Source organism: Dysidea avara, chromosome 13, assembly GCF_963678975.1.
Source record: "Dysidea avara chromosome 13, odDysAvar1.4, whole genome shotgun sequence".
NCBI classification, from domain to species: Eukaryota; Metazoa; Porifera; class Demospongiae; order Dictyoceratida; family Dysideidae; genus Dysidea; species Dysidea avara.
Window position 1 is genome coordinate 1,220,336 of NC_089284.1, and position 18,864 is coordinate 1,239,199.

General features: G+C 39.5%; 2 protein-coding genes across 4 annotated transcripts in view; both read right to left on the bottom strand.

Moving 5' to 3' along the window:
* Positions 1-18,864, bottom strand: part of LOC136242373 (transducin beta-like protein 3) — a 112,279-nt gene that overhangs the window by 69,109 nt on the left and 24,306 nt on the right. For all 3 annotated transcript variants that reach the window (XM_066033780.1, XM_066033779.1, XM_066033781.1), the window contains exons 7-12: positions 16,764-16,841; positions 16,145-16,220; positions 16,006-16,099; positions 14,508-14,722; positions 14,312-14,453; positions 9,780-9,838 (exon numbers count right to left, since the gene is read on the bottom strand). In XM_066033780.1, coding sequence (XP_065889852.1) covers positions 9,780-9,838; positions 14,312-14,453; positions 14,508-14,722; positions 16,006-16,099; positions 16,145-16,220; positions 16,764-16,841 — 664 coding nt within the window. The remainder of the gene's footprint in view (positions 1-9,779; positions 9,839-14,311; positions 14,454-14,507; positions 14,723-16,005; positions 16,100-16,144; positions 16,221-16,763; positions 16,842-18,864) is intronic.
* Positions 8,287-9,636, bottom strand: LOC136242385 (uncharacterized). Its single transcript, XM_066033810.1, has 2 exons — positions 8,704-9,636; positions 8,287-8,628 (listed from the first exon to the last, which is right to left on the bottom strand). The coding sequence occupies exons 1-2, from the start codon at positions 9,076-9,078 to the stop codon at positions 8,509-8,511; spliced, it is 495 nt and encodes a 164-aa protein (XP_065889882.1). The 5' UTR covers positions 9,079-9,636; the 3' UTR covers positions 8,287-8,508.

The window sequence follows — 18,864 nt, forward strand, 5'->3', positions numbered from 1 at the left end:
CCAAGGGGTTTGGATAGCTGAGGTTCCACTTTATTAAACACTAATAAATTAATGCAAGACAACATTGCTTCACTGAGATATATAGATGTAAATAGTGTCCTCTTTCATAATTCTTGGAAGTTTGAACTAAATTTCAATGGTGGAAGTAATGTGTAAAGTCAATGGAGGCTTCTGAAATCCATGGAACTCACCCGGAGATATACCCTGCATAACTGTTGCTATGGTTACTGTATACTACTGTTCTCACAGGTTACTCTCCTTGTCAGTCTCCTGGTATACAGTAAAATTATACAATCATACATACACAATTAAAAATTAATAATTCAAACTGAAGTGGGGATATAGTGAAAGTGATGAATGAGATGGTATTACAGCATAGCTCTATGAGAAAATCTTCACATTGTCATGTTCAATGCCAAAGTAGGGATTTACCCACAGAGCTACGTTATAATACCATCATTCATTTCTTGTTTCACTACTTTTTATCGTTTGAATTCCTGCTTCATTTTTTTTTAAATTTATATACTAACTTATTTTCTAGCATGCAGTTACACGTGTGACTGTTACTATCAAGGTGAATGCTTTATTAGAGTATTTCAAGTCTGCCTCTAACCTACCAAGGACTATTTATTATTTTATCAATACAATACAGCTATACTAATAGAGAGTGAGATCATCATGTTCAAGTAAATACAGAGATGTGGTTTCTGCGCTCTGATCATTATTATTCAAAGTAGATTGTGGTGTGGTCTTGAACCTATCATGAATTTACAAGTATCTACCAGGTGTCAGTACCTTTTACTGTAGCGTGTGTGTAGGTTAGAGACCTAGCACGAGGATTTTAAAAACCGAGGTGAAGCTGAGGTTTATAATCACAAAGATCTGAGGGCGTGGTCTCCAACTAACTTACATTTTATAAGGGTATACAGTAGTGATGTGCGATATGTAGTATATATCGAAATATCGTGATAAATTTTTTATATCGTGATACGATATAGAATCTTTATATCGCAATATAAGCCGAAGTATAGATTTTAGTTATAATTAGAGAAAACTGTACCTAAGATGTCATTGTACACTGTAATATTTTTTTTGATAAAAGAGCTTGTAATGTTGTATGCTAGTGATGTACCATGTTGTATTGTACTTCTAGTGCATTAGTGCTACAAGTGTCATCGGTGTAAGTACACAAGCTGAGTGATGAGTTTGTATATCGTGATATATATCGTATCGTGATAATTGTGTGTAATAATCGTGATATGAAAATATCCAATATCGCACACCACTAGTATATAGGTGGAGTTGTTGGATGTCACACAATCTTAACACAAGTGCGGAAGATAGAACATATTTTCATCAAACAGCTGAAGAAAAATCGACGGCTATTGCTTTATCGCTGTTTCCTGAAGATGGACGCTAGCAACGATAATCATCTTAACAAGGAAATTGACCAGTTGCTGCCACTGCATGCACTTGCCATGCTGTATTAACAGCAATGTGAAGAACAGGTGAATTAACATAACACATAACACTTGATAGTGATTACGATGATGATGAATTGTCACAAGTTGTTGGCTTGGTTTTGTGTGAAGACCACACCCACTTTACAAATAATGCAAAGCAACCATTCCACAAAGAAGCTTACCTGTCTAGGTTTCTGGTAAAGTGCATCTACAAAACAGATAGGTGCTGAACAGAATTTTCATGATACTACTAGGCTTCTCCATTTATCTTGACAAACGTAGCTACAACATTAAACAGTAATTCACAAAATTGAACATGCTTATAAAAGGAATGGAGTGGTCAAACTCTTGCTGGCTTGGGTGACTTCGCCCACTGCATGCTTTTAGCCTGTAGTATGCTTGACAAATCAATGATTGAAAGTGACATTTGCAATGCCTGAGGTCTTTTTTTCTCTATTATATACTGTTGGTTATACTTCAAGGTGCTGCATTTTTCGTACACACAGGTATACAGTAGGTAGTGCTTCAAGTGTTTTATTGCACTTCCTGGTCGTCTTGCTCGGAGACATAATCGCTTCAATTTTGGGTGATCAGGCTATCAGTAAGTTGTCATATGATCTACAGTACTGCTTACAGCGAACACCGCAGGTGCTCGCGGTTTTATTGCTAGTGACTCGCATGAAACTGCTGCAAACTTACGCGTGCATCTCAAGTACTTGCGCAAGTATTCAAATGCAGCTAGCACTGCTGCAATAATACATGTGTAATTAGGTATTTGTGCTTAATCCATGCGTTATTTCCCACTTTACATAGGAACTGGTGTGCAGATTTGGAGAGGCCAATCGCTATGCGTGATATCTAGCTACGTAGTTAGTGAAAGCTACGTGAAATATTGTTCTTACATGTTTTCACTATTAATACTATAACTGTAAATTGCTTTATGTATTAATTGCTCTATTCTAAGCAGGCTGTAAGCATGTCTAGCTGTCAAAGTAAAACCTTAATAAATAAAGTGATAAAGACGTACTAACTTCTGGCCTATAAGCTGAAACCAGTTGATTGGTCATGAATTAGCTGCAAATTTACAGAGCACACCATTATACCTTGTACCGGCTTCTATGGTGCTGAGTACAGTGTATATCCAACTCCTCTATCATGAGTGCGATGGAGAGCAAGCTACGTAACCAAGCCCTCATGTTATTGTTAATTGCATATTGTTTTCGACCAAGTGACACACTGTGGTAGCACAAAGTCTGTCCATACGAGACAAACTAGCACTTGTAGCTATATGCGAGTTTAGCTATTGCGAATGCATTGCATCACGATCTATAACGGGCACTCGTAGTTTATTTTGTTCTTGCACTCGCCACGAACTCAAGATACAACCGCGATACTCATGACGTTATCTGTGAGCTGTACTATATTTGTAGAACGAACTGGTAGGATTAGTGTGGCTAGTTTTGGTGCTTGACAGCGTCAAACACGTAATCCATCGTGTCATCTGTGTGAGGTTGTTGCTTCAATTTTCCATGTCAGACTCATACTATCAGTACGCGTTCATGTAATCTATTTCTATTCATAGAAGCAACTGGTAGGATTAGTCTGGCCAGTTTTACAATGATATGCATGTGATCAATCGTGCTGTCTGAGTGGGTTTGTTTTCATAACATTCCTTACATAACTGCACTGCATAACTGTACTCTATTTGCCCAAGCATACAGTATTTGCCCAATTATCTGCATAACTGTACTGTATTTGCCCAATTAGCCACATAAATGTGCTGTACAGTACAGTTATGTAGTTAATCGGTACAATATGGAAAATACAGCACATAGTGGCACTCTGATCATCCCACGCAAAGTACAGTAAATTAGGGATTATGGAGGTTTGGGTTTTTCTGGCCAAAAATATCATCCCAAAACCAGTTTCACAATACCATACTGGCACCTTGGCAGTATTGGTTAGGTTTAACCAATCCTAAAAGTACCTTCAGTACGAACCTAAATGCTTCCAAAAGATTGTTATAACATTAACAAAAATTCAATGAAATTTTCTACTGCTTGCCTGACTGTCTGTCTTTAGGCAAACAAAATCTAATAACGGCTAAGAGGCTTGATTTCTTCACTCACTTCATGCCTTTTGGCATACTGCAACACATACAATTCACGGATCATGGAATTACCTTTGTCCTCCTTCATATCCCATTTCTTTGTGATGACAGCCCATAATAGTGCATTGCATGGTTTCCCTACATTTGTAAACAGGAATCATTCGTATTTCCGTGGTGACTGGATTGTTTGCAGAGGCGCTTCTAATTCTGTTCTTCAGTCGTAATGCTGTGTAATGGGGTAAAAGTGAAGCGTAATGGAGACTTCACCTTCAAGTCAGCAAATGACAGCTGGGACACACATTCAGACGAAAACATTAACTCTGGCGAATTGATGCTGTGCTACAGTGTACTTCTAATAAACCAGGTGCCCAGTAAACACTAACAATGAGGCTTAATGTAGAAAATTTGCATATCACTAATGCAGGGGAGATTAAGTGCTTCTAATTGCCAAATGGCTCAGATCATGAAGTGATTGCATGCTATTGGGGATTATATGAAGAAGGTAAAGTCGAGCATATCTATGGTGTTTGTCCTAGTTTCTTATTATTACCAGCTGTCAGTAGTCATTAATAGATGGGCATGCGCTACACATGCTGCTCAGAGCATGCACATGGAAAATACCCACCACGCTTCACACCTTCGTCCTATGAATTAGCGAACCCATTCGGTATGGGTCCGGGTGGGTGGGACCATTGATATGCTCGACTTCACCTTCTTCATATAATCCCAAATAGCATGCAATCACTTTGTGGTCTGAGCCCTTTGGCAATTATATTTCAGAAGGCTCAGTCTCACATACTGGTGTTGTTTGTAGCTTTCAATTGTGAAGTCGAGCCACTTCGTTGTGGTCCCACAATACAAGTTGTACAATACAAATGGTCAGGTCTCACCAGTAGATGAAGATGATAATACTGTCATACCATAGGTCGCATCATGAGAGGGGTGGTAGTAGAACCTTCGGAACACTGACTCTGTGCTCCAATATGCAGCCTGCATGATATCATTCATGGTATCACTGGCTCCTGCTGCGGCAGAAGTTGAAGTGACTCTAACTGAGTGACCTAAAGACACATCATTGCCTGCTAGTTTTAAAGTCTCGGGCAATAGTGCATGATGCCATTGGCTTGTGAGGTTTCTTGATAGCAACAGTTTGCAGTGATCAGGCCGCAAGGTGGCAGTGGCTGTTTCATACCGTTGTAAAGTTTTTACAGGGCACAAGTTAGCATTGAGAGGGAATGAGGAAAAAAAAGAACTCCATGAGAACTCTTCCTTGGGATGACTGTTTTGCTAAAGCTGCAGGCAGAAAAACAACACCCTTTGGCCTGTATTGACATCTATCCAGCTGCAGATCAGCTGAAAGGGATATCCTTGTCAATGGACAACAACATCACTAACTTGAAAGTAAGTAACTTCAACAATAAAGTGGAAGAGGATCCCAGGTTATCTATGTACTGCAACACCACCTGTACATCCCAGGTGGCTGTATACCTGGGTAGAGGAGATTCTTGGTAGGCTCCTTTCAGCAGCCTACTAATCATAGGGTGTTTTCCTACCTCCACTTCATCCACTGTATCACGGACTGAGCAAATTGCTGACCTGTACGCATTCAGTGATCTTGAGTTGTTATGCAGGTAGGCTAAAAAGTTGGCCACATCTGCTATAGGTCCTGAAATAGAATTGCGGTCCTTCAAAACACCAGCTAGCCCATCTTCTGAACGAGTCATATGTTTGTGAGGACTTTGTCCTCCAAGAGGACAACATGAGGTCTGAAGCTTCTGTTGAAAGACTGTCAACTCTGTACTTCCCGAGAGACAGACCAGACAGCCAGTTGAGGGGTTATGCCCAACTCTCTGTGATCCTGTCCTCTCTGTGATCCTGTCCTCTCTGCAACAAGCTCTCTTGTGGCGGGATGAAACGAGGCTAGTCCATCAGCATTTCCAGGACTACTAGATACTATGCCTGGTTCTTCCAAACTGGGGCTACCATGACCACTTGAGCTTGTTGTGTTTTGATCTTGTTGAGGACATGACCTATCAGGCACCATGGGGGATTGGCATAACCTCTCATCTGGTTCTAATCCTGTTGAAAAGCATCCACTGCTTCTGCCAGTGGGTCCAGTCTCCAGCTGAAGAACCATGGTAGTTGATGGGTTATCCTGGATGCAAACAGGTCCACCTCCAGTGGACTCAGCACTCGGTTGATCTTCAGGAACACACTGCAGGATAGCATCCAGTCAGATCTGTCCCTGGACTCGCCGTCTGCTATCAAGTTGGACACACCAGGTATGTGTTGGGCCTTATCATTACGTCTCTCTCCAGAGCCCACAAGCACATAGACTTAGCCAGGGCTGTAAGAGCTGGTGATACTGTTCCCCCCAGGTTGTTGGTGTATGCTACTGCTGTAGAGTTGTCCAGTTGTACCAGTACTGATATCCCACAAAGTGACTTGACAAAAGTTTTCAGTGTCAGCTCTGCTGCTAGAAGCTCCAGACGTTTATGTGGAAATGCTGCTCTTGGGGGCTCCATGAGCCTCCAGTGCTCACGTTGTTGCAAACTGCCCCCCAGCCTAGCAGTAAGGCATCGGACTGTATCACTAACTGAGCCTGTCTCTGAATCACTGTTCTCCCATTCCACTGAGACAGGTGATTCTGCCAACAAATAAGCTCCTCCAGTGCTCCTGTGGAGAGTATCATTTACAGGTCCCCCTGTGCCCTGTACTAAAAGGGAGCTACCAGTATTGCTTGGGACACTGCATTCAGTTTCCCAAGAAATTGGGAGAGTTGTCATGCTGACACAGGCTCCCTCCACTGAAGCTGTCCTGCTTCCTTGCGGATCTCTTCTTCTCTCAGGGTAATTCGAGTTGCAGGTGGAGTGAAACTACCAGCAAACCTAGGAACTTCAGTCCTGAGCTGGGGACAGGATACACAACATAATTCGTACACAAATACTGACTGTATTTATTCTGTCTATGTTTAGGTGTTGGAAGCATTAGTTCAAAAATTCTACCTTGGCTCAAGCAAAAACAGACCACAGCCCCTAATAGTGAATAACATTATAGTCATTTATAGATTTGAAGTTCGTTTTGTCTCATTATAAGGAGTTTTTTAAAAATAGTTGTTTCAATACTGAATAAAGACGGGGTTAGAATAGGTAGCATTGGAACACTATGTTTGCTGTGATAGATTTCTACTTGTTGACAATGAAGCCCAGAGCTTCTAAGAGGAACATCAACACTTCCAAGTGCTGTACTGCTGACTCCTTGAACTCCGCCAGTATCAGCATGTTGTCTATTGAAATGACTATTCTGATGCTCCAGGTACTCAAAAGACCCATTAAGGGTTTCATCACCTTGGTGAATGTCCATGGAGCACAGACAAGCTGAAATGGAAGGCAAGATAATTGGTAGCATTTTCCGTCCTCTGTGAACTTCAGGTACTGTTGGTGTTGAGGGTGGATGGTGATGGTGAAGTAGGCATCTTTCAGATTGACTTTCACCATCCAATCCCCAGCTCTCAGGAAGTCCCATAGGTTGAAATTCCCTCCATCCTGAAATGGGGGTCTCCACCCATTGGTTGAGCTACTTCAGATTGATGACAGATCTCATCTGCCCATTCTTCTTGGGGACTAGAAACAGGGTGGAGTAAAAATCTTCTGGGCTGTACACCTGAGGTAAGATGGCACCCTTCTGGAGGGATTGTATCTCTCCTCACAACAAAACGGGAGTGTATAAACAGTGGAATGGACTACTGGAATGCTGGAATACTGGAATGGAATTTTAAAAAGTTCAATATCATTTTTTACATCCAAATAAGTACAACTCCTCCCCTTAAGTATGCAAATAAATAAGATTCCCCATTGAAGTAGCATACTTTTCCTCACCACAATACTTGTATGAATTATAACTCAATACTTTATTACTTGTCTGAACTAACTATCATAATGAAGGTTCAGTTTAGTGTGCAATGTGGCACTGCCACAGCTTGCAAGATAGTCCCGTTTCACTTTACCCAAAGATTTTTGCTTAGGCTTCTAGGTTAATGGTAAACACCTCGTACAGGCTCTGCCTTCTGTGTTCGCCAGTGCCTAACTGGTAAAGTTGATAATAAATACGTAAATGAATACTTCATTATACAGTGAATGTACTTTTACAATGCATCGTGTAATCAACTAGCTAGCTAGCTAACTTTTTATCATTAATTGGGAACAAGGGTTACTCTGGAATCTTTTTGGTATTCTCAATAAATTGCTATTGTGCATGCTCATGACTGACTTTACAGTACACTACTGGTAAACTTTGTCTATGGTGAGGTGAATTATGCTAAAAGAGCTGGCTTCAAGGGGAATCCTATTTATTTGCTTACTTAAGGGGAAGGGTTATACATATTTGGATGTAAAAACTGATATTGAACTTTTTAAAATTCCATTTCACCATTCCAGTATTCCACCATTCCAGTAGTCCATTGCACTCCCCAACAGAACTTCCTATTCTCTTGAGAACCTGGCTTCTGCAGGTATATTTGAGCCTGCAATGGCATATCCTTGAAGGGCATCTGATAACCTTTTATAGTATCTAATACCCAAAGATCCTTGGTCAATACCTTCCAGGTGTTGATGAAGGAAGCCAGCCTCCCTGCCACCATCAAAGGTTCCCCTGATTTTGGTGGACTTCTGAATCCCATGCTTTGTGCTTTCAGCAGAATAGAATTGACAGTTGTTATTGAATTGTGACATACAATTGATTCGTCTATGTCTATTAATTGTCATTTGGGGACCTTCAGTCCCTTCTTGACGTACCCCCTCCTCCTTTGACTGGCTGGGAGTATGGTCGCTGCCTTGAAGTGTAGTGTCATCGATAACTTGTTGGTAGGAGGGGGGCTTCCGAAAACCTGATGAACTGCCAGTGCTTTTATTGGAGCCTTTGCCTTCAGTAGTGCTGTCAATTGGTCCAGGTGTTCAGCAGCATCACGTGGAAACAGTTCCGAGACAGCCTTGAGGAACTCAGATCCCCTTCCTTGGGTAAGGTCAACAGTTCTTTGTTGTACTCTTCGAGTACTTTCTGTCAATGCAACATTGACATCTGGGTAAAGACATTGCCCAGAAGGGCAACAGCAGACTCCACTGCATACCCCACCTGGTTAAGGTGCTCCGTGGTGAAATCTTCCTCCTCCTTGTTGAGTATCTCCAACACTTCCATCAGAGGGGCAAGGGTGTCTGAGTTCAGGGCCTGAGTCCTAGCCAAGGCTTGGTCATTGCTTTTAGTGTTCTTTGCTGCCATTACATGTATCTTGTCCAGTTCCGGAGTCTTCATCACTGCTACCTTTGGTAGCACAAAGGAATTAGCCAGCTCTCGCCGCTCTTCGTCCTCCATACAGGCGAAGCTCCACATTAAGTGCTGCTCCATGCGTTTGCTGACTTCTGTCACCTTCTGCAAGGCACAAGGGGTTTTACTAGTGTTCACGGGGTCGGGCTGCTCTGTTTCCTCACCTGGATGGTTGTGTGCCTCCATCTCTTCAGCCCAGGATGATCTGACAGTCCTTAAGATGATGGGAGGGCTGGTTCCCAGTGGTGAACTGCTGGCAGAATGGTTGACTTGAAGCGTGTCCTGGATCTCTTCATCTGCTGCTGAAGTTGTTGAGCTGCTTTAGCTACGTTACTTGTTTCAGATAACGCCATGAGATTATCCATACACGAGCAGAGACTTAGATCGAAACTACCGACAATGGTGGGCTAAGAAATAGGTCGAAGGAGTGAACTGTGGTGGATATTTATAAGGATTTTCCACGCGCATGCGCTGAACAGCATGTGTAGAGCATGCCCATGTAATAATGACTACTGAGAGCTGGTAATAATAAGAAACTAGGACAAACACCATTGATATGTGAGACTGAGCCTTCTGAAATATAACACACTTCATTAATGTACTGTAGTTAGTGCTCACTGTAGTGCCACAATCCACTCGCGTGTAGGGAAGATTTAGTGTGATGTGGCACTAAATCTCTCCTATGCAAAAAAGTATAGATAACAAATAAGAAAACAAAGAAATGCAGTGTAAAAGTTACAAACTATGTTGGAAATTCATACTTTAGCATTGATCTTTGATTCCTATATTATCAAACAAGCTTTGGTAATAAGTACTGCCAATTTAGTTGGAGGCTACAAGGTGCTGCAATACCACTACACGTGCTGACAGAATAATAGTTCACTTACTTTAGAGCTGGTTGCTAACATTTTGCCATCAATGCTGCAATCCATACTCAAGATAATATCTACAAAACATAACCACATGTTTAATCATACATGTACAGTAATTTATATGATACTGTATACAATAAGGATGCAATTTACTTTAATAACCATCCCAGCGATCCCTCCTTGTTTTGTGTTTTTTTTAGCAAATACTATTTCCCCTTGCTAAAGTATCCAATTTTCATTTACAGGGGGTGTATCTAGTTAAATGAGGCATGTACAGAGAAACTACAGGAGAGTTGGTTTTTAACACTGTAGCTATAGAGTTACTGCGAATGATAGTTTAGCACTGTAGCTATAGATTTACTATTAATGACCATTACGTAGAGGACTACAGACCAATGTAAAATAGACACTAGATGACAATGTACAAAGTAAATTATAGTGTACTAAAACAAGATGGAGTAGTGCATGATTATGATTATGATTAAAGTACCAGAACCTGTATACCAGAAGGCCTTATAAAGGCCTGTGGGACACATGGTCCCACTAAAGATGTGATGATATTAAATCTAAAACACTAAGAAGTGTTATATCCCTACTGTTCTCAAGATACCATAACGGAAATGCATAGTAGGGATATAACACTCACTACTAGCTTTTTCAATAATCATAAATCCATGAAAAGCCCATGAAATACTTGAAAAACCCATTAAAATATTATGATTTAAGCTCTATGGGATTTTCATTGGTATGCCTAAATGCAATGAATTTTACATCAAAATCATGTAAATTAATGTAACTGTTTTCTTTGCCAAAACCTTTACCAATGAATAAGCTATGAAATTGTACAATGTGATAATATGATACCAATGAAATTCCCATGAAAGTTTTAGCACTTTCTGCATGCCAAATTGTTACCCATGAATCAATCACCTATGAAATTATAAATGTTAAATAGGTACCAATGAAATTCTCATGAAAATTTTGATTTCTTGAACATGTCATGCCTTGTCAATGAACTGGTTATGAAATTACAATGTACGAAATGTGGTACCAATGAAATTCTTATGAAACGCCTGGCTACTTTTACGCATAACCAACTCTACCAATGATTCAGCCATGAATTACCCAAAATACTAATACGACATCCATGCAATTCCCATAATAAAAGGAATATAATTGTTTATGCGTAATTTATATTTAATTATTGCTATATATGCCGTGTTTGTTTTCATTGAAGTTTTGATTTCACTACAGATCAAACAAGGTCCACTGAGGAGTAAGAGTGCATATGTATGATGTAGCTACGTACATACACAGTATAGCAAGCCATACACACACATGAACACCATGCATGGATATAATGCTCAATGTTAATTACTATATTCGTATTACAGCTAATTAAGTCAGTGCCCCTAGAGGGCACCATCGGATCAGTCTGGAAGAAACCATAAACCCAGGTTTTACTATACTCTCTATGAAGAAAACTAATGGAAGTCGGCACTTCAGTGAAGAAATTAGATTATCTTGAAAGCCATTTCTACTCCAAGGATTTAACAATAGATAGCTAGCCGGCAGGCATACGGCCAGTACAGTAGACTTGAATCAAGACTAAACCCTTGGCATAAAATGGGAATGTTGTATGTGCAATTCACGACATGGACAAACAGGAGACTATTTGCTTACCGTGTCCAGAAGAGTGCAGGAGTACGTATAGCCAGCTACGAACCTGGATTCGAGATGAACCAGCAAGTAACGGACGACCCGCTCAAGGGCCAGGTGATGTGCCTGGTTCTTAACATCTGCCAGAGCACTTATGGATCGATTTCCACCCTGAAAACAACTGGCTATCAGCTAAACAAAACTTTCCTTAACTTGCACATTATTTAGATCGAATAGAATTACCATAGAAACGATTTCTTTAACAACGGGAGCAGCCAGGTGGAAGTGGAGCGCATCAGATTTTCACATGTTTTTCAAGCTGATGCAATGATACTAAAGTGTTAATTTGCTGTTGCTGCTCTACTAGACTGGTTCTTCAGGTAGCTAATGTTGTCAGTTGCCAGCCATGTCATGATTCATGTCGCCAATTTGGTTCAACATAGGTACAGCTAAGTTTCACTACTCGTAAGTGTTACTGGACTCGTGAAAAGAAGGGGAAACAGTGCAACAGTGGACAATTGTAACAGGAAGAGTGTCAAACCGGCTTATATGGCTCAACCTGAAGCTTGACCTGTAAATCCTACTGAATAAATGGACCATAAAATTAGTGCTGCAGCTGCAGAAGTATTTGTGTGGAGTCTATTGTATAGTCATTGCCATTATCCATGAGTTAGTCATGCAGTGTTCATGAAAATTCGAACTGGCAAGATGTCACCCGGGCCAGCTTCTTTTGATGGTACAAAACTATATATAGTGGTGTTTATCATATTGTCTAGCCTCATCAACATTGATTTTGCAAAGTGTCAGTTTATGTTGTGCCATCGAGTCAGTACAAATTCACATTTTTATTATTCCTACTGCTTGTTGCTATCTGCCACTTTGTGTACTGAACCTGACAACCTGTGCATCCCTTCAAATTTTTGGTTATTTTATCATACAAAAAAGCCTAGAAGGTGTTGTTTCTTCAAAAACTTCTAGCCATACAGCAGCATACAGTATTACTGAGCTTCTTTCTTGCTGCAGACTTAGGACAGCATTATTTGGCTGCTTATACCTGCAAGGAGATACTAAGAACACATTTAAATCCAGAGATATCATGATGAGGTTATAGCGCATGTCATGCAATGTCTTATATCATTATTAACATGTGCAAAATATGCACGTGTCACAGGTATGCTTGCAGTTGTGTGATTTTGCAACCACCATAAACAGCAAAGCAATGAAATCAAACTGATGAACTCCATATATGCAGGTACCATTAATTTAAAGAGTATAAATGTCATTACAATTCTTATTGTAGTAAAGTCTCAAAGATATTGTGGATGACGTACAGTCTATCTGAAGTGGAACCATTTTTTATGGCATATCAGTGGTTTGTCAAGTAGCTAGATCTTACTAGCTGATTCAGAAGTGGAATACCAACAAGCAGTATGCACTCACCGGCTGGCACGTACTGTGCACCTGCGTCCCATTTTCTTGCATTGGTTTCAAAGGATTTCCTGACACTCGCATACATATTTCATTAGTGTTTAGTACACGTATTGCAATATGTTTTCATAGCATTAATATGGTTTTTCACATGGTTTTCATGGTGGAATTTCATGTCTATATCATGCTATTTACATTGCTATGGACTTCCATGGGTGTTTCATAGCTTAATACAGTAACTCTGTTTTCATGATTTTCATGCGTTTTTCATGCCTTTGATTTCACATAACTTTCATAACAATTTCATTATAATTTTCATCCCTTTTTCATGTGCAATGGGTTTTTCATAGCCCATGAAATCTTCAAATTTCATGGGGTGCAACATATGAATATACCATGAAAAATCATAATATTTTCATGGGTCATCCATGGTCGAAAAAGTTAGTAGTGACTTATTGTTTTACTGTGATTTAATACATGTATCATGCACTACTCCAACTTGCTTCAGTACTTTTTATCAATGTGCTATGGTCCCTACTCTAGTTGACAATTTCAAAACTTTTCTGTGTACTTGTTTGTTAACTTTTTTTTGTAAATAATTGTTATGACTGGTAAACCCACATATACTGCATCAAAAGAAAGAAATGGCACTGTGCGCCAAGATATCGTCTGAAAAGTGAAGTATCCATTACGCTTCGTTGTCAGCTATGTTCAACCCGTTATACAGCAGTAAGAATCAAGAACTGTTCGAAAAGCACCTCTGCAACCAAAGTAGTCATTATGAAAAATACAGACGATTTCCATTACAAAAGGAAGCAATTGCGTGCTACCACCAAATCGACAATTTCACTGTCAGAAAAGATGAATGGGACACAAAGGAGGACAGTGGCAGTCCATGAAAAATGCATTGTATATACTGTGGTATGCCAAAAGGCACCTCGGGTCAAAGTGATGTCGACCAGTCAACAAATCAAGCACATAGCCTTAGCTGTTGTCGCGTTACGCTTGGTTTCAGTCAGTCAGTCAGTCAGTAGAAAATTTTGCTAAATATATATTGTAGCAACTTGTTGAAAGCATTTCGGGTCTATCTGAAAGCTTGTTTGGGCTTAGTTTGACCTACTCATCGTCGTCAGGAGAAATTGAGGCTGGTTATTGGGTGATGTTATTTCGTGGGCCATGCCTACTCCTTTGTGGTCCTGTACTAGCTGTATGATAATGATTGTGTATGCATCATTCACACAGTCACATTAACAATATCAGAAAGATAAGGTGATGTTGTCAGCAACTTTTGTGGGTGCCATATTGTCTAGCCACAATTTGTAAACAACCCTCATGCTGACCAGAGAAATAGTTTTTCCATTAATTAACATTTCACAAAGTGTGAAGAGGGAAATGTCAAATTTTCATCACACTTGCAGCACACATTTACACACTAACAATGCAACACATACACACCATACCAGTATGACCAGATAAAAATTGACAGTTTAGTGTGTGCCTGTCAAATATTCTAGCTTGTTCACTGTTGGTTGCCACGGCTACAAGACTGTTGTTAACTCCTACTAATACAATATCTAATATCTCATCATTGTAGCCAATTAACTGTGGGGGAGGAGAATATGAAAATACTAAATCTGAGTATTCAGTTTTGCTTGCCTGTTTTTCTACCTCCATTTCAGGTAACCCATAGACCATAATATTATGATCAAATGTCACGCCCACAATACTTTTAAGGTGATGATGATAGAGTAATTGGGTATAACCAGATTGGAGGTTCTCCTCAGGATGTTCTCCTTGACCAGCACCAACAGTGATGGAACCAAACTCCTTGACACACCTCCAATTAGTTAAATCCCATAACTTAATGACCCCTGAGATATATGTACCAGAATATAACATAGATTACAAATATTCATAGACTACTAACAAGTAACATCTAACTATATTAATACTAGTATATTAAAAATTATAAATTTAAAAATAAAGTAGGAATCCAAGCGATAAAAAGTAGTGAAACAAGATATGAACAATGGTAGCTATTACAGCATAGCTTGGTGGGAAATCCCTACTTTGAAATGATATAGCCATTATTTTGTGTTCAATGCCAAAGTAGGAATTTCCCACCAAGCTATGCTGTAATAGCTACCATTGTTCATATCTTGTTTCACTACTTTTTATCGCTTGGATTCCTACTTTATTTATAAATTTATAATTTTTAATATACTAGTTCGTTTAGTTTTTTGTTAAAGTATAGCTACAGCTAGCTATAAATATATGACTGTTCTATTAGGATGACTGCTGTGTTAGAGTATCTTGAGTCAGAGTGCAAATGTGCACTTGCCAAAAAAGGGGCGTGGTTTCGGTCGATTATAGAATATCTCAACTCAGCCTTCCAAACTGAAGGTGTGTGGTCACTGAAATACAGCTAATCCAAAAGGGGTGTGTCACTGTGGTTTCAATCAATAGATCGATAATGCGTAGAATGAAGAATGGGCGTGATCCTGTGACCTATCGTGAAAGCTATCTAGTACCAGTACCTCCATACAGTAGCCTCCGTCATAGATTATATAAGTAAGGAATATATAATCTATTCCTTGTACAGTAGCACAGTAGCATAGTCTAAGCGCCTTAAATAATTTTGTGGCATCTATTAGCTATGCTACTTAAAGAAAGTGTTGATACGGAAAATTAATGCCTCGATATGGTTTCGTTGGATGAAGAAGAAGACAAGCAGCCTGATTGAAGATAAAAGAAAAGACAAGGCACAGCAGGCACACACTCATCGGAACCCCAAAGGTGTTGAGTTTGTTGTAGCGTAAAATGGTGGCCGTGCACTGCTTCGTTTGGCCTCTAGGCTTGCGACTGTGGTCAGTCAGTCAGGCAGTGAGTCTAAAATTCCAAGTTTTGGCGATTTTTAAAATTCTGTATCCGGCCACCTGTAATGGATTTGTTGTATTTAATGCTGTTTTATGTATTATATGGATTCCGTAAAGGTGATTTTCGTCTCGTAAGATAATGCTAGGATGATTTTTAAAGGAGGAATTTTGGGCGGCGCACGAAAATTTCACCTGGATTCCTACTTAAACGGTACGACCATACCGCTTGATATTGAGGAAATGTGTTTCAATTAAACAATTATTCATATTACACTGACCTTTCTCCCCAGCAGTCAAAACTAGTGTCATATTGTCCCTACCCTCCACATGACAAGAGGAATCATCTGGTATCAATGCTACACCTTCTAAGGACTAAAAACAACAAATGACGCTTACTGAATATATGGTCAAACATACCTCAAACACAGGTATGGTTTTCTGACTCTTTCCTTCTTTAATATTCCAAATGATAATGATCTTATCTCTTCCAACACTATAAAGTAAACAGTACATTGAATCCAGTACAACAGCTACAGTAGATCATATCTGAACAGCCTACCTACACAGTATACTAAACTATTTTCAAAGAGAATGCTATCCATCAGTAACCGGGTTACACTACAAGGCATAACACTCTAATTGTTATAGAGCTGAGCGATAGTACAACTATGAGCGATAGAACAACTATGTATAGAGCTGAGTGATAGTACAACTACACTATTCATGATTGATAGTAACTTTTATATCATGATAGTGATAGTATCACGATATTACTGCTAGTTATCAAGGACACTCAACCTCACCATGAATATTACAATTACACACCACTTATCTGCTTTTCTAACACTATAATGGTATGCATTACAGTTATAATCATTGTTGTGATACTCTACTGGACTTTCGGTTACCATGTTTGCTTCTTTTTTGACTAAGCACAGATATCCATAATTTATCACGATTGTATGATATAGCATACTATTATTATCACAATAATCAATAGATCACAACTATCACTCAGCTCTAAATTGTTACTCACCTGATCATAGTGGTTTCATCAGCAAAGACAGCTACTCCAGTCACCAAGCTCATGTGACTGTCTAACACATGTAAGCACCTATAATTTTAAGGTATTATACACATTACAAAGTATAGTTACATTCTTTATGGGGATGATATCATTATATCCTTTACAGATTGATATTGTTGTATATAGACGAAGGTGAAGCTAATGTAATATGTAATAACAATGATATCAATATATATCCCAGTGTGCAGGAGTTTACAGATATTTAAACTAGGTTCCTGTGTTAGTATGCATAAGATTTTGTCTGGATTGTGTGGAGATTTAACTTTAGAAAGACTAAATACAGGCTACAGCTATGATTAACATTTGCCTGGAATTGTTTATTTTATTTTTTTAATTTATTTATTAATGCTTTACAGCACAAGTGCTGAAGGTCTGTAGGACACCTGGTCCTACAGCCTGCTCAAAGACTTTAGCTACTTAGACTTTAACTACTTAAGGTGTTTTTTGAAAAGTTGGAGAAAGGAGAAAAAATCCATGACTGGACCTAGGTAGCCTCGAACCTGCAGCCATCCGATTTACGCTCGAACGCTTACAGGAGTCTACCAGGTGGTCAGGATGTTTTCTCCTTGTTATTTTCATGTAATTATATCCATAGGAATTCTAGAGAGTAACTCATTATCTCTAAGTACCCCAAGTAGAACCAAATGGACACTAGTTTATTTATTAATGCTTTACAGCACAAGGTGGCATAACTTGGCATGCAATGACATAACATGGCATGGAATGACATAACATGGCATGGAATGACTAAAAGGACTGAGAATTGGCATAACATGGCACCTGGTTTGAATGGCATAACATGGCACGCAATGACTAAAAGGACTGAGAATTGACAAGGATTGTAAACTGTTGAAGCAGAACAACAGAAGGAACTAGGGGTAATCAGAAAAGGTTGGTTCTTTATCATACACTGCTGGGACTGATGGCTGGACTGAAAATCGACATAAAATGTTCCTCATAGTGTCGAGTTTAAACCACTGAATAGTATAGTCACTGTATAATGGATTACTAGACAGATGCTAACAGCATCGTGGGGCGAGCCTGAGTGTATATTATTGAAGTATTGATGGCTACTGAAACAATGTGAGGAATTCTGGAATTGCATAGAGTTCATAATATTTTATGGCGGAGAGTGTCTAAGAATCAATATAGCCTGTGCAAAATCACTATGTACACATCTGCGAACCTTTCATTGATGGTATGATAGGTGTTGATAAGGTCAAGTCTTTGATCTGCTACTTTAACCACCTCTTTTCACGTCATTGCAGCACTTCGACGCCACATATATTCACGGTTTCTATGCCTTCTCCTTTCTGCCTCTTTAGGAGTTTCTGCATCTCTTCTGAGCCTGTACTGCTTCCTCCTACGCCGAAGACGTTCCTCCGTATCCACTGAATAACTACACGTGGCCAGATATCACTCACATGGCATAACAGTAATCTACACCGATAGCTCTCGTGAAATGAACCATTACACATACCAAATATGGATTAACTCCTCCATAAAATGAACCATTACACATACCAAATATGGCTAAGCAGTAATCTACGCTGTTAACTCATCTGTGAATGAACCCCATTACACATACCAAATATGGCTAAGCAGTAATCTACGTGTTAAGTCCTCCCTGGAATGGACGATTACATGGACTACGCACACCGTATAAGGAGAATGGTCTGGAAGCACGTGTAAGGTATCCGCGTTATATCGTAATTTATTGTAAACGTGTCCATTACACCGCTGACTCACTAGTGTGGGGCTCGGTCAGGCTCGCCCCAAATAAGCATGGTGTTGCAAGTGTTGTACTGGTGTTATTCTAACATTTCCATATTTGGTCACTTAGGAAGCAATACCTTTTGTGCTTGTTATATATATATATATATATATATATATATATATATATGTAACACTTTCACACCTCAGATCACAGGAGCTGCCCGGGCTACATACGAAATGTAGCCGGTCTACAACTGGGCAGTGATTATAGACGTTGATGCTAAAATCGATTGTGGGGATCGATTAATACTCACGTGATTAGGATGTATGAACT